Raw genomic sequence first — 16,092 nt, 5'->3', positions numbered from 1 at the left:
TATTCTTCTATGAATGCTAGTGACAAAATATAACCTGGCTTTTTAAACAATAGGATGTGAGTAAAATTTACAAAGCCCATGGCACAGTCCTGACTTATACTTATCAATGACTGACTAGTAACAATTTTTTAATATGGTGAAGATAATTTTGTCACAGTAAAAATCAGAAATGTTGCTTTCAGACGAGCTTAGTAATAAAGAGACAGTTTAAAGAACCTAGTAATTACTAACAATCAAACTATTATGTGACCCTTAAGTCATGATTCAGATTAAAAAGTGCTATGAAAAATAGCTGGAGACAATTAAGAAAGTTTTATTATCAACTGAATATTAGATAATGGAGAATATCTGAGTTTTCTTAAGTATAATCAATGCTGTAGCTATATAGAAGAATATTTATATTCTTAGGAGATGTATACTGAGTATTTGGGGGAGAAATACATCTGTAATTTATATTAAAATGGTTAAGTAAAAACATAGATGGATAAACACCTATGTAGATAAAGCCAGAATGGAAAATTATAATAATTGAACCTGAGGTTGTGTATCTGGGTATTTGTTGTACTCTTCTTTCAATTATAAATATTTTCAACATAGAAAAAAGCTGAAGAGTGTTTGCAGTGAATAATTAATTAGCAGCTGTCTCAGGCATACTTTTGACGTAATACTGTCAATTCATGATTTAATTGTTTGACGCGTGTTTGGAGCACCAATAAGGTCTAGTAGCTTTCAGGGAGGTTTCATGTGGTTTAGATGCCAGAAACCTTGGAATCAGAGTTGGCATCCTGTCATGAAAATGCAAGTGCCTACCTTACATCCTGCCACTTCCAAGCGGATGCAGAAGCCAGGCCTAGTGCTTGTGCTGCCAAAATTTTTCTCAAATACAGAAAGTTTTTTTTTTTTTTTTTAATTTAAGTGTTTAGATCCATCAGGTTTCTTAGACATGTACTTGCTAAGGCCTTAGAATTCAACACACAAGATGGATTTTTCACCTCATAAATGTTAAAGTTATTGATGGCAGTCACTTCAGTTTTAAAATAACCTGTCTGACCCTGGTGCCTGGCTTTTAAGGAGGCACCCTGACGAGTCACCTAAAATGAGTCACCTCCAACTTATAAGATGACTGAGCTGTTACAACTTACACCAGTGATTTTTAATTGGTATGTTATGTTTGCTTTTAGGCATTATCTGGTTAAATGGGAAAAGCCTGATGAACACATTGGTTTTGATTTCAATAGAACTGATACAAAACTAGTGATATGGTCACATGCCTCTACAGTTATTATCACTTTATTATCATAGAATAATAGAACCACAACGATAGTTTTATCTACCATAAAGTCTTCATCTACTCCCTCTGATTTTGAAACTGGTAGCAGGAAACAGCCTTTGACAAAGCATTCCTGGCATAGACACTGTATTAGGATTATTCAATCTGAGTCAGACTGTCATTAGAAGGACCAAAAGTGATAAAGAGAGCACTAGTACATAAGTCAAAGTCCCACACAGTTTTTAACCAAAAGTTTTCTTAGCTGACATAACTATAAGGCAAGGCTCTCCCTATGTTCAAAGCCCCCTGAAATTCCTCCATTAGAGCCTCACCATTCTTCATTGCAGTGACCAATGTGCTCATCTATCTCAGACAATTGTGCTTTGTGAGGCTAGGTAATCTCTTATGAGTGTTTTCTCAACACTTACTACAATGTGTATGCATGTTAATATCGCAGCTGTTTCTTGAATTAACTTATTCAAGGAATTTGAATAGAGTGTTATTGACTTCTTACATTTGGGGGGTGAACAGGAATTGCTGTATTGTGGCTGGGCTCAGGCAAAATTATTTAAAGATCAGGGTAGATGTGGCTGGGCATGGTGGCTCATGCACGCCTGTAATCCTAGCACTTCGGGAGGCCGAGGCAGGGGGATCACCTGAGGTCAGGAGTTCGAGACCAGCCTGGCCAACATGGCAAAACCCTGTCTAGACTAAAAATACAGAAATTACCCAGGTGTGGTGGTGCACACCTGTAGTCCCAGCTACTCTGGAGGCTGAGGAAGGAGAATCGTTTGAACCCAGGAAGTGGAGGTTGCAGTGAGCCTAGATGGCACCACTGCACTCCAGCCTGCGTGAAGGGAGCGAGACTCCATCTCAAAAAACAAAGAAAAAAGATCAAGGTAGATGTAAGGCAAGGTGATCATGTTCATCCTGGTCTAAAATTTCTATCTTCCAATCACTGCAACCAACATTTATTGCAACCTTACAATGTGCTAGAGACTAACGCTAAATGCCTTACTTATGCGGTATCATTTAACCATTAGAGAAACCCATGAAACAATGACTACTAATTAGATGATGAAACGCTATTGCAACTATACAAAAGGGCTCTTCTGAGTCCTACAAATTTCCCTGAATAAATACCCCTACCCACGGATTTGTATTCCCGTATAGATCTTATAAATGAAGACTTGGCAGAACTATGGTCAGTCCTAGCACTTGGCTCTCTTCAAATGGTCCTCAAGAATTCAAAAGGCTGTCACATTGATTCCAGAATATGCATGACCAGAAATGTGTATAAAACAAAGGATTCTAACTTCAAAACCTTGTATGAAGTTCCAGTTCACACCATGTACTACTCTTTGGAAACAGAGGCAGCGTGGTAGAATTGTGGGGATATTTAAGTGTGGGCATTAAAGACCATCACCTATAACAACAACACATTATTGCAAAGAAATTGAGTATATTCCATGCACGTTAACAGTCCAGGAAGCACCTGTCTACTACAGGTTGAGTTTACAACGAGTATAGAAATACTTAAGCTATATAAAGTGTGTAGGGAAGGAAGCCAATGCATGTGTCACCAAATTATGTAGAATTAAAAAGTAAGTCTCTAAACCTTGGAAATTGCTCTGGAATAGACTCAACTCACTCCTTGGTGGTGACATATAAAGCCAGTAAATGAGTAACAATTTCTTTACTCAGCCCAATCAAGAGTGGGACAAAGACAGTCAGAGTTGCCATACGTTGTTGTAGAGGAGAAGGAGAAGAAAAAGGAGAAGAGAGGAGGAAGGGAACGTAGTGGTACTGTATCACAGTAGTAATCTCACACGGATGTGGTTTACTCACCTTCGTCAAGGCTTGTCCTAAGAGATTCTCAAATGCTTTCAAATTCAGATGGGGACCATTATAGTAGGGGTTGCTTTGTGCTTTTCTTCCCAGCCAGTACAATGTTATCAAAACCTTTAAAAAAAAATCCATGAACAATCAGTCTATTAGCAACCAATTGCAAGCTCAAATGTAGGTGAGTACTGTAGATAAATGATAGCGCACATGACTCTATTGTTGAAAAGGAGACCTTCTTTTAAGTTTATGGGAAAGTCATTAAAAATCTTAATTTTTCTTCCTAAATTCTCCTGTCTCTGAGCAAGTTCTTAGACCAAAAGTCCAGACTCCAAAAGGTATTCATTCATATACTCTACTAGTATATATGAAAAGGGAAAAAATAAGAGAAAACACAAATGTAACTTCTAAAGCAATCAGTATTTTTTCATCGAATTTACAGAATGATCACCTAAACATCAATAATTCTCAGCTTCCTTAATAAGGATATTAAACTTTTTAAAAATAAAGCTGCAACATTTTTAGATATTCTTTCAATTTGCATAAAATATTGTAAGATGTATGAGTCTACATTGAACAATTACCCAGAGTCCTTAAACATTTAGTGTTCTTCCTTAAAGTCTGAATTGGTCGTTTCCTATTTACTCCCATAAAAATCTGAAAATGTGTTTACTTGCCTTTACTGTACTACTAACACATAACAGCTTTCTAAATCTAACCTATCTTCTTATACCATTCAACCCAAATGTTTTTAAATTTAAGTTCCGGGATACATGTGCAGAATGTGCAGGTGTGCTACATAGGTAAATGTGTGCCGTGGTGGTTTGCTATCAAACCCAACACCTATGTATTAAGCCCCAAATGCATTAGCTATTTATCCTGAGGCTTTTGCTCTCCCATCACCCAACAAGCCCCAATGTGTGTTGTTCCCCTCCCTGTGTCCACGTGTTCTCATTGTTCAACTCTGGAACACTATGCAGTCATAAAAAAAAAAAAAAAAAAAAAAAAAAAAAAAAAAAAAAGATTATGTCCTTTGCAGGGACATGGTCAGAGCTGGAAGCCATTATCCTCAGCAAACTAATGCAGGAACAGAAAACCAAATACCACATGTTTTCCCTTATCAGTGGGAGTGGAACAATCTAACCATTTGTTGTAAGGCATACATTTAAAGATATTTACTGTTTGTAACTGACTGGTTTGTAGTAAAAATTTAATTGGAAAAGGTATATAGAGTATACTTTCAGATTCACTGCCTTCTTATAGAACATGGAAGTGAAAGCCACTTATAATGCTCCATTAAGGTAAATGTATCTTACATTTTTTACTCTCCTATCAGTCTCTTCTTGCCTGTAAAGAAAGAAAATATCTATTAGGTAATATCTGTGAACCTTAAATAATTAAAAACTCATTTTTATTCTAAAGTTCTATGAATATTAATATCACCTGGAAGTTCAACTCTCTTAGCACTCATATGATCTCCATCAGAAGAATTCTTCCATATTCATTGATTTGACAAAAGTGTAATGCATTGATTTTCTATACTCATTGACATTCATTAACGCAATTTTCAGTGTTCTATAGAAAGCAGTGCTAATTTTTCATTTTATTCATTTTAGTCTAATTTTTAAATACATAATATGCATTTTTTGTATTTCCATCTTAAACAATTTTTAAACCCAATGAGGGGGCATCAGTTTGCTCATGAATGAAAAACTGGGAAATGGGAGAAAAAGAAACAACAACCTTAAAAATAGGAAGAAAAATAGAGGAGACTTTGCACTGAGGGTTTTTTTTTTTCCCATCACCTTACGGTTTTTCATCCAAGTTCCCCAGAGCAAACTGCTCAGAGACCTTGACCCTGCAAATGTTGAAAAGTGGCCATTTAAAAAATAGCCATGAACCTCTGCCTGAAGAAACTTCACTGTATTATGTGAATCATGGGTTTTTTGCTTACCTAAGAAAGGGCATGATATTCATGGGAGAAGTTAGAAAGAGGCAGACAGCACCACAGTGTCGAAGAAGCAACAACATGCTACTTAACAAAGGGAGGGGTCATCCTAAAAGAATGCACTTCCCCTCATTAGAGACACTTAAGCAGGATCAGTGTGAATTCAGAGACTTGTAGGAGCCTAAGTGAGAAAACTTCTAAGTGGCCTGTCCAGTCTAATAGCACAGTCACATATTTGTAAAATAAAATACACACATCTATGTATGTAGAAGACATCAACATAAAACACATACATATTCATGTATACAAAGACAAAGAAAAAGGAGAGTGTGTGTACACAGAGACAAATTTTTAACTTAGCTTTCAAAGAATCAACAAGGCAACTATGACCATTCCTTTCCAGAAAACAAATGTACTGAAATGAACCTAAGAATAGCCTGCACCTCTCACACATCTCCCAAAAGACATCTCAGCAATAAAATTCATCAACTCTCACACTACTGGTGGAGATGCAAATCGTTTTAACTACTTCAACTCTTAAGCCACTTGGTAATATCTATTCAAGCTAAATACAATGATATTCTATGACCTAATAATTCCATTCCTAGGTATGCACCCAACATAAATGCTTATATATGTTATATATGAGAAGGTATATCACAGCACTATTCATCACAATATAAACTGGAAGCAGTGTAGATGTCTTTCACATTGTTATAGATAAATTATGGCACATCCACATAACGAATTATTACATGGCAACAAAAATAAACAACCTTCAACTACATTCAACCATAGGTTCAATCTCTCAAACAAGGAAAAGAAAAAGAAGCCAAATGCAGAAGAGAACAGGTTGTATCATTCCATTCATATAAAGTGCAAAGACAGGCAAAACAACAATATGCTACTAGAAGTCAAGATGGTGGTTACCCTTGTGGGAAGAGAATGACAGAAGAGATTGGAAGAGGATGGGGGCCTCTAGGATGCCAATCATTTGTGCTTCAATCTGGAAACTGGTTACTTAAGTGCACTCAGTTTCCAAAAAGTATTCATAATATGTATACTTTTCTGTATATTATCCCTCAAAAAAGTAAACAAGTAGAAAAAATTCCACAGCACAAGTTATCAAACCATAGCTTATCTCTTGAATAAAAAGAAAATCCTTATAAAAATCCACAGCACTTTAACTTGGAAGTAGTAAGCGGGGGAAGTCACTAGAAACTGACAACAAAAAATAGCAGAGTTGTAAATATATAGCCCCTTTTTTGGACTAATGACCAACATACACATGTCAAACATTAAATTAGCCAAAGCACAAAAGAACCATCAACACCCAGACAAAGAATGCACTCAGCTGATCATCCTCCCACATTGGATCTGCCTCACACTCAAGGCAGGAAGGAGAAACACAGCTCTCTTGAACCCTTGATCTCCTTTCTACAGCCCTCAATGAAGATTTCAGATCCAATACACTCATTTGCTTTTCACATTTTATCATGATAAGGCAATCATTGGAAATACAAGGGATGGCCTATTCTGTGATAAACGCAGTGAGCAGTGACCTTCGCATTATTACCTTTAACTCACTTTACATTCCCTTCTAAATGTGAGCATTTATAACATGCTCTTGGACATGATACATAGGCCAGCCAAATTAGTGTCCTATCTCTGAAATGCAATGCCAGGAATTCAAGTAGTCAATGATTTGCTGGAGTAAACAGAGTTCACACTCTTACAAACAAATGCATCCCACTGCATGGAAGTCAGTAACCAAGCAGCTCCTTTGCCTGTCATGTGGCCACAGGGCATAACCCTAACCCCTTTAAAATAGAACTACTGCAATGGTAGAGGGAAGCTCACACTAACACAGGTAACATGCACACTCTATGACCCAACCAACCTACTGCACAAAACGTCAGAATGAAATAAAAGACAGCCTTAGCTCCAAAGTTGGATAATTCTTCCATTACAAATATGTCCAAAGTTGACATGGTCTGATACCATGTTTAAGTGCATGGGCTTTGGAGTCAGATCTGGATCTCACTGTGTTCATTTGGCAATCTACTTGACTCTCATGGCTTTGGTTTCCTTCCAGAAAAAGTAGGAATAATAGCCTCTGTAGGAATAATGCCCTTCTAATCTTCAGTGGATTAGAAGGAAATGTACATATTTACTTAGCAGAGTCCCTAGCCTCGTGGTGAAGTGTTCATCAAGAAACAGGCCAGGCACAGTGGCTCATTCCTGTAATCCCAACACTTTGGAATGCCAAGATGGGAGGATCGCTTGAGTCCAGGAGCTTAAGATCAGCCTGGAAAACCCTGTTTCTTAAACAGCGTAAAAATTAGCTAGGCATAGTAGCACATGCCTATAGTTCCAGCTACTTGGGAGGCGGAGGGCAGAAGGATCTCTTGAACCCAGGAATTCAAGGCTGCAGTGAACTATGACCATACCACTGCACTCCAGCCTGGGTAAAAAAGCAAGACCCTGTCTCAAAAAAAGAAAGGGAAGGGAAGGGAGAGGAGGGGAGGGGAGGAGAAGGGGAGGGGAGGGGAGGGGAGGGGAGGGGAGGGGAGACCAAAGAACCCATACTGGCATTGAAACCCAAATCTGCAATAAAAATGGGTAGAGATGAAATATTAATAGTTTTAAAAAATACCTATCTTGGGTATGTTGATAGCCCTTACTCTACACTATGATCAAAGAACAACAATTCTTTGAACAAAGAATTATTACAAGGCTGTAAGCCATGTGAGAGCAAGGCTCATCACTGGAGCCCAATATTTAGAATTGCAACTAGCCCACCTGACTCACCCAATCTCTCATCTGTGCTTCATTTCTGTATTTAAAACCATCTACTATATGCATGTTTTTCTCTCTTCCACCTGAATCCAAAAAGATTTCTGTGATTTTGTTCACTGCTATATTCCAACTGCCTTAATCCAGGGTCTACCAGTTGGCAAGCACATAAAAATATCTGATTAAAAATGCCTCACATAGTACATGACACACAGATGCTCTCAAATTCTGATTAAATACATTTATTTAACCTATAGAAATGTAAATTAGCAAGAAAAAGCCTGAAATCATAAAAGCTCAGGAAATAATACTCATACAATGTCAGAGAACAATTAAATTGCATTAACCTACTTAAAATATGTCCAATTTTGACTCAAATTGTATTGATACTCATTATTATGTTTCTTACTAAGGTGTTATCTTTAAATTGCAATAAAATGGAATTCTTTTGAATCAAATCAACAATCCCTCCACAAAACAGATATAGAAACAAAGACCAAAGCACTTTGTACAAACTTCAAAGGACTAAAGGCAAAGCTTACATGCTAGTCTATGTGAAGAAAAAGCTTCCTTAAAGAGCTCTGACAGAGCCCAAAGAACCCACACCTGCACTGAAACACAAATCTACATTAAAAATGGGTAGAGGGCTGGGCGCCGTGGCTCATGCTTATAATCCCAGCACTTTGGGAGGCCGAGGAGGGCAGATCACGAGGTCAGGAGATCGAGACCATCCTGGCCAATATGGTGAAAGTCCATCTTTACTAAAAATACAAAAATTAGCTGGGCGTGGTGGTGTGTGCCTGTAATCACAGCTATTCAGGAGGCTGAGACAGGAGAATCGCTTGAACCCAGGAGGAAGAGGTTGCAGTGAGCTGAGATTGTGCCATTGCACTCCAGCCTGGGAGACAGAGCAAGACTCTGTATCAAAAAAAAAAAAAAATGGGTAGAGATGAAATATTAATAGCTGCAAAAAAAAATACCCATCTTGGGTATGTTGATGGCTCTCACACTATACTTTGATCATACATTAACTTTTAAATATGTTTAATATTCAAGAAATAGAAAATATAGCATAGATATAATCTTTCACTCTATTAATGGAATAGCTCTGGTAATTCCTTTGCTTCCTGACAAAGGGCCAGAAACTATATGCCCATCATGGATGTCTCAGCTTTCTGCCAGAGAGTAGGAACAAGGGAGCCCCAAGCTGTCGCGAGAACTCATCCAGCTGTAATCTTCTCATCCTAACTGCTACCGTGTTCACTTTGAACCAGGAAGCTCTAGGTCTCATCCCCTTGTCTTTATTCAAAGGTTATAAATACTAGTACCAAGTCAATCAAGAAATATCACTTCTAACCAAAGGACCTGGAGAGAAAAAAGTCCACATAAATGCTGTGACTCTTCAGGGATCCCATGCAGGGTCCTTCCCTGAGGAGGCAGCTTGGTTGAGTGCAGGAGTTGGGGTTCAGACCTCTAGTGCCTAAATTCCAGCTCCACTTTCACTAGCTGTGAGGACTTGGTCGCATCACTTCACTGTCTCCAAACCCTCACCTGTAAAGTTGGAACAACAGTACCAGCCTCACTGGGCTTTACTTTAAGGAATATTTAATCAGGCTGGGCGTGGTAGCTCACGCCTGTAATCCCAGCACTTTGGGAGGCCAAGGTAGGCAGATCACGAGGTCAGGAGGTTGAGACCATCCTGGCTAACATGGTGAAACCCCGTCTTTATTAAAAATACAAAAATTAGCCAGTCATGGTGGCTTGCCCCTGTAGTCCCAGCTACTTAGGCAGCTGACACAAGAGAATCGCTTGAATCCGGAAGGCAGAGGTTGCAGTGAGCTGAGATCTTGCCACTGCACTCCAGCCTGGGTGACAGAGCGAGAACTCTGTCTCCAAAAAAAAAAAAAAAAAAAAAGAATGCTTAATCAAAGCAGAACAAGTAAGTGACACAATTCAAGGCTATTCCTTAATTATCCATCTCAACCAAACTACTAAGGGACAGGGCAGTGGCTGAAGCAGTCAGCTCCGCCCCCTTCAGCCCCCACACACAGTTTTCCTCCTCAGAAGAGACACTTCTGTGAAGAATAATTCAAGGCACTCTTTTACGTTATAGTTTCCTTACCCTTTTGCCATGGAAGGCTTTAAGCAAGGATAAGAAATTATTTCTAGAAGGTCAAACCAAGGGCAAGTCACACTGGCATGGTATTACTATCATTGTTCAAACTTCCACATTGGCACCAAGCCAGCCCTCCCCACACATCCATGGTCTACCAGGGCCTACCTTGGCCGAATACCCATAAATTTTCCAAAATCTGAGGAAAGATGTGCCGACACAGCCAAAATCTATCTTCACGTATGATAGAGTTTGGGAATAAGGTGCTAATGGGTAAGATTATAGTTTTACCACCGTGCACCAGCCCGTTATGTTCTAGGGCTAGAGCTGCACCAAAAATATTTCCAAACACCTTCTGTTTATCCAAGGAGCTAATTCTGGGCCCACACACATGTACCCGGCACAGCCTTCCCCATGGTATATTTACAGCATACTATGCTCCAAGGAGTCTGTGTGTGGGCACAGACAGCAGACAGCTGGAGCCACACTGGCCTCATGGTTGCATCCCAGAGTCAATCAAAGTCCTAGCTAAGAACAGCCAAGCATTGAAATGTTCATATACGAGCCACCTAAAGCCACTCACAGAACCAGCTCAGCAGGTCGGGCTGAGACAGATGTAGGAAAATTTCCCCAAAATGAGAGTAAAGCTTCGTAGCGTTTGCCACAGAATCCCACTTCTCAATGTTCCTCTCACATGTCTTGGTATCTCTCTTCCTCAAAGTACCAGCATTCTCATTTGCAACGCTGGAAGGCCTGATCTCCCCGTGCTCTGCCCTGATATCATAACTCCCTAGGAGTTGAATTCTTTATGCTCCAAAACCATCTCTTCTCCCCAAATCCCAGCCCCTATCCTGTCCAAGCCAACCTTGGTTAAGATCCAATACAGTTTTCTGACTGAATCGTGTATGATTAAAAACTCATGCTGGAATTTTTGACACAGTGGGAATGCTTTTGTCCAAAGTACCCCATAGGAAGATTTATCCACATCCTAATAGAAAAGGTAAGAAGTTTACACTCACTTGCCCCCACATCCAGCTTCCAGCCCATGCCTCCGTGGTTAACAGGGACTCTGAAATTCTACAAGGGGCTGGAGCAGAGGTAACTGCCCAGTTCAGACTCCACCCTGCTACCAGAATAAGTATCCGCCTTGCTTTGTTGCCCAGAACAACTGCAACGCATGAGTGATTCCGTCCCCAGTCTCTACTTCCTGAGGCCGCTTCCCAGAGCAAGGCGTGGGTTCTTCCTACAGACCCAACCCTTCAAAAGTCAGTTCCAGCCCTGCCCTGCCCTGGGTGGCACCAGATGACCTGGGAGTTGCCTGTTTGGAAACTGATATTAGAAGAGCCGGGCTTGCAAGATACTTGGTCCCACTCCAAGCCACTAAGTAATCTCTGCTCTCCAGTTGTTGCTTATGCAGTTTGGCCACCTGTTCACAAGTCTTAGAAAATCAAGAAATAAGACCCTGAATCATGATTTCATAAGCAGCCACAGGAAGAAAAAGTATGTGAACTGCATCTGGTTTAAATCTGTCACATATGTATGGGGCATGTGTGGCAGTGGGAGACAGTAGGGAAAATTCAAAGCAGAAGGAAGTCCTTCTGAGGACGCAGTGGTGGCATCACTTTTTTTTTTTTTTAAACACAGAGTTTTTGCTCTTTTTGCCCAGGCTGAAGTGCAATGGCGCGATATAAGCACACTGCAACCTCCGCATCCCGGGTTCAAGCGATTCTCCTGCCTCAGCCTCCCAAGTAGCTGGGATTATAGGCACCTGCCACCATGCCCAGCTAATTTTTTGTATTTTTATTAGAGATAGGGTTTCACCACACTGGCCAGGCTGGTCTCAAACTCCTGACCTCATTTTTATATATACAACAAACCAGTCTATCTGCAAACGGGAGAAAACTGTAGGTGTCCTAAGAAACCCTAAATGTACTAAGTGAAATTTTAAGAAACATATGAGAAAATAATTTCTAATACCACTGTCTCTAAGGGAAGGGGCCACTGCTTTTCAAAACCTAGGAATCACAAAAAAGAATTTAGGAGTATATCAGGTACTGGCTTCTTGTTCTATTAAAGTTCTATCATTCTATTAATAGAAGCTCATCCATCGCATGAGTTAAAATAGAGGAAGTGCAATCACCATTGTCTCATCACCGTGTCAAAAAAAAGAGATATGTGAATAAAGCAAGTTAAAGGTGAACTCTTAGAATACTTTTACTTCTTTCCTTCTCTCAAAAAAAAAGCAAGATGCATTAAAAAGAAAAGTAAGAAACAGAATCTTCCTCCTTCCCTCCCACCTTCATTCCTAAAAATGAAACTGCATTCCATTTGACAACCTCCCGGTGACGTTAGAGGCGTGTGACTCACTTGGTTTTAACCTGCCATTGCTACAAAACGGAGCTATGTCTAATTGTTGTGGAAACTATTAAAATGACACAAGAAAATAACATCACTCCTGAAGACAATTAGTGAGCCCAAATACATAAAGTTGACGATTTCTGTACTTGCTTATGTGAGAAAAAACTTAGAAATTCAACACTTTGACCTAGCAACATAATGAATGCTTATTCCAATCTTGACAAGTGAATAAGTACCCTTTTGTTAAAAATAATTTGTTATTAAATTTCACAGCTCTCCCACAAACTACTAAGAATAGCACTGTTTCACTTAAAGAGAAAAAAAACCACACACACATGCATTCAAAGACACTGGCACACAGTCCCACTTAAGTAACACAACTGAGGGGTGCTTTTGCAGGAGCTGAAAGATGGGTTTAACCTTCTCAACCAGAGACTTCTAATTCTTCTTTTCTACCAATACGCTTGTTACATAAAGCTGTTTTCATGACTGAGACTCACATGTATCTCCTCAAACGGTAAACCAGAAACAGAGTGCATATTAAGGTGACTACTGAATACAGAATTTAGTATCCATTATGTATGATCTGTTTATTAAATGCAGTTATGACATTCAGTTTTATAAAATGTATTCAGGGAGGGAACTAGACGTCAACTAAATAAACTTACACGTGATTTTTTTTCCTGTGATTAATAAAGTACATGATAAAGGAAATTATTGTATTACATAATTAAGTATAAAGTAGAACTTAAATGGATCACAATTAGAAAACACTTTATTGCTACCATGCCCTTAAGATGTTTAAACTGTTCTGCCAAACAGTTTAAAAGGTAGCAATACTAGGTAACTGCAGCAATGAGAATGGTAGGCTTTGGTTTTAGATCCGTTAAGTCTGAAACACTTAAAGTCAACAACAACAACAACAAATGTTGAGTAGGTAAATTGGTAATTAGACATTCAAGTAAGATGCTCCAGGTAGAAACTTAGACTAGGGATGTAATTAGGGAGTTGTCAGCATAGAGATGAAATAAAACTTCCTAAGACTGAATGCGATCACCTAGAACATAAGTAGAGAGACAGAAACGGTCCAGGGGTAGTGTCCTCACAAACCCAACACTTAAGGGTTAAGAAGTAGAAGAGAAACCAGCAAGGCTGACAGAAGAGACACCCAGGGTGGCAGGAGTGGCCACCGCAGTGCAGGCAAACCAGACACAGACACTTTATATCAATCATTATGTGGGATATTCTACATTATCTCCTTTAACCCATGTGAGGATGTAATGATGTCGAAATTAGGCAGAGCCAACAGTGCTATTGGGAGGTGCAGCAGATGAGGGCTGAGGATGAACTTGTGGATCATCTTCTTACCCATCATGACTTCATCTTTCACTGACATGAAAGAATACTGAACTAGACATTTCAGATGTCCTCCCAGACTTGATCCCACGCTCAAAATCCATACAAAATTTAATAATAGCAATCTTTTCATCTTTATCATCATGATACTGGAATCAAGTTGCCTGATTATATACTTTCTTCCAAGTGTTTCTCAAACTGTACTGTGAAACAGGAGAAACTGGCAACATTTTAATAGATCTGAAGGTCAAAACATTTTTAAAAGTGCTAATTATATGCTGTCCTCTTGAATACATTTAATGGCAAATTAAAATTATGAGAAGTCCTATAAAAAAGACCTATTTTACTTACACTTTGAAAAATTTATTTTTTGGGCAGAACAGTTTAAAAATCTTAAGGACACTAGTATTAATGAAGTGTTTTCTAGCTGTGATCTGTTTAAGTCCTACTTGATACTGAATTATGTAATGTAATAATTGCCTTTATTAATCACTTTATATCAATCATTATGTTGACAATTCTACATTATCTCCTTTAATCCATACAACAATGTAATGATTTTGAGATTAGGAAACTACAACTCCAAATGCTTAAGAAACTTTCCCAAGGTTACAAAACTATTAAGGTTTGATGTGATTTATAGACTTTTCCAACACCCTGTTTTATTAATAGTATGAGTATAATCAGAAATATTTTCTACCGTGCTATATTTTTAAAATAAATTACTTCTTAATCCCAAAAAGTTATCTTTATAATATCCTGAACTATAACTCAATTTTTTCTCAAAGTATTGATTCAAACCCTATATTGCCAATAATTTCCTTCCTAAATCTGTCACCCAAAGACAATGGAAGAAGTTCCCCACTGCCATTTTTTTCTGACAAGACTTAGATATTTTCCACTATCCTGTATATACAACATACTATAGAATTTCATGAATAAAATATTGCAAAAGCACTTTTTAAAAGACTTCCAAGTAAATGAAATACCATCAATGTTCATACTGAGAGACCGACAGTAAATTATTTTACCACTACTGGGTCCTTATACATAATGTCTGTAAAACAAATATTCATCAACTGAAAATAAACAAGATTACATAGCAAACATGTACAAGATTAAATAGAAGAGTCTGTTAATTTCCTGAAGTTACATATTATGTTAAAAAATAAAGATAATATCTATCTTTAGGTTTATGAAAATTAAACATATTTAAAATGCCTAGCACATAAATATTTGTTTCCTTTCTAATGTACATGAAAGTCCTCTGTAAAGCATAAGCTAATATAAATTGTTGTTTGTAAGTTATCATTGCACCTATTCCTTAGCTTTGATATTAAATGTGCTGTGTAATATGAACCCTGGTCAAAATAATGCATGCCAAACTATGTATGCATACAACACATTCAGAAGTCTACATCTTACTTAAAAATAAATGATTCTACCCTGCCTATAAGTGAGACTTGTTTCAAAATTTTAATTTTCAACCATGAGGAAAATAAGTACCCTCCCCAAATGAGATTCCAAACCCTCAAATTTCGTGTCATAAATCACTTGAGTTCTAAATACTGCCTGCTCCACAAAAGCCTCTTTATCTCACATTTACTGGCACAATCCCAATATAGAACACACTAAATTTTTTTACAATGTGATTTATGCCAAAGATTAATGGAGATAATATAATTTTAGACCACGGTTTCTCAACCTCAGCAATATTAACATTTGAACCTCATAATTCACTGCTTCCAGGGGAAATTGTGCTATGTATTACAGGATGCTAAGCAGCATGCCTGCCCTAGAGACCACTGCCACTCCGCAACACCAGGCATGAAAATCAGAAATCTCTCCAGATATCGTCAAATGTCATGGAGCTGAGGGAAGAGGGGTACAACACTTTCCATGGCTGAGAACGACGGTTTTTGAGGATCTAAGAATTTAGCTAACTCTACTAATCAGATAAAGCAGACTTAGGTTCCCAGAGATCTAAAATTAGCTGAAAGGCTCATTTAAAGACTTAAAGACTGAAACCTAGAAAAATATATTGAATGTATGAGCAAAGCAAACAGACAAGAAAGGACTATACACCTAAGAAGTTAATGAAAAACATACTATCAGACCAAAGGGCAAGATGTACTTCAGTGCCTAAACCATTAACAGACACTCAGTAAATATATATAGTAAATACTCTAAGAATTACAATTTAGTACGAGCTCAACCTTCTTGCTACCTTGGAAAAAAACTCATTCAAGCTGTCTTGACTTTTGGATACAAAGTGTGAGGAAATGATGTATCTGGCCTGGGAGGGTGGCTTATGCCAGTATTCCTAGCACTTTGAGAGACTGAGGTGGGGTAATCACTTGAGGTCAGGAGTTCCAGACTAGCCTGGCCAACACAGCAAAACCCCATCTC

The 16,092-nt window shown here is 38.4% G+C and overlaps 1 protein-coding gene across 23 annotated transcripts in view; it reads right to left on the bottom strand.

Annotated features, from left to right (window-relative positions):
* Window positions 1-16,092, bottom strand: part of LMO7 (LIM domain 7) — a 231,635-nt gene that overhangs the window by 68,307 nt on the left and 147,236 nt on the right. For 22 of the 23 annotated variants that reach the window (XM_032277371.1, XM_032277375.1, XM_032277373.1 and 19 more), the window contains 2 exons: window positions 4,429-4,459; window positions 3,119-3,232 (listed from right to left, as the gene is read on the bottom strand). In XM_032277371.1, the coding sequence (XP_032133262.1) occupies window positions 3,119-3,232; window positions 4,429-4,459 (145 nt within the window). Of the gene's footprint in view, window positions 1-3,118; window positions 3,233-4,428; window positions 4,460-10,988; window positions 11,636-16,092 lie in introns of those variants that run through there. The other variant, XM_032277389.1, reaches the window with a different exon arrangement.

The sequence above is a fragment of the Sapajus apella genome, unplaced genomic scaffold (assembly GCF_009761245.1).
Source record: "Sapajus apella isolate SASKATOON/1434 unplaced genomic scaffold, GSC_monkey_1.0 scaffold9, whole genome shotgun sequence".
Taxonomy (NCBI): Eukaryota; Metazoa; Chordata; class Mammalia; order Primates; family Cebidae; genus Sapajus; species Sapajus apella.
Note: the sequence above shows the minus strand (reverse complement) of the source record. Positions and strands in the feature narration are given on the sequence as shown.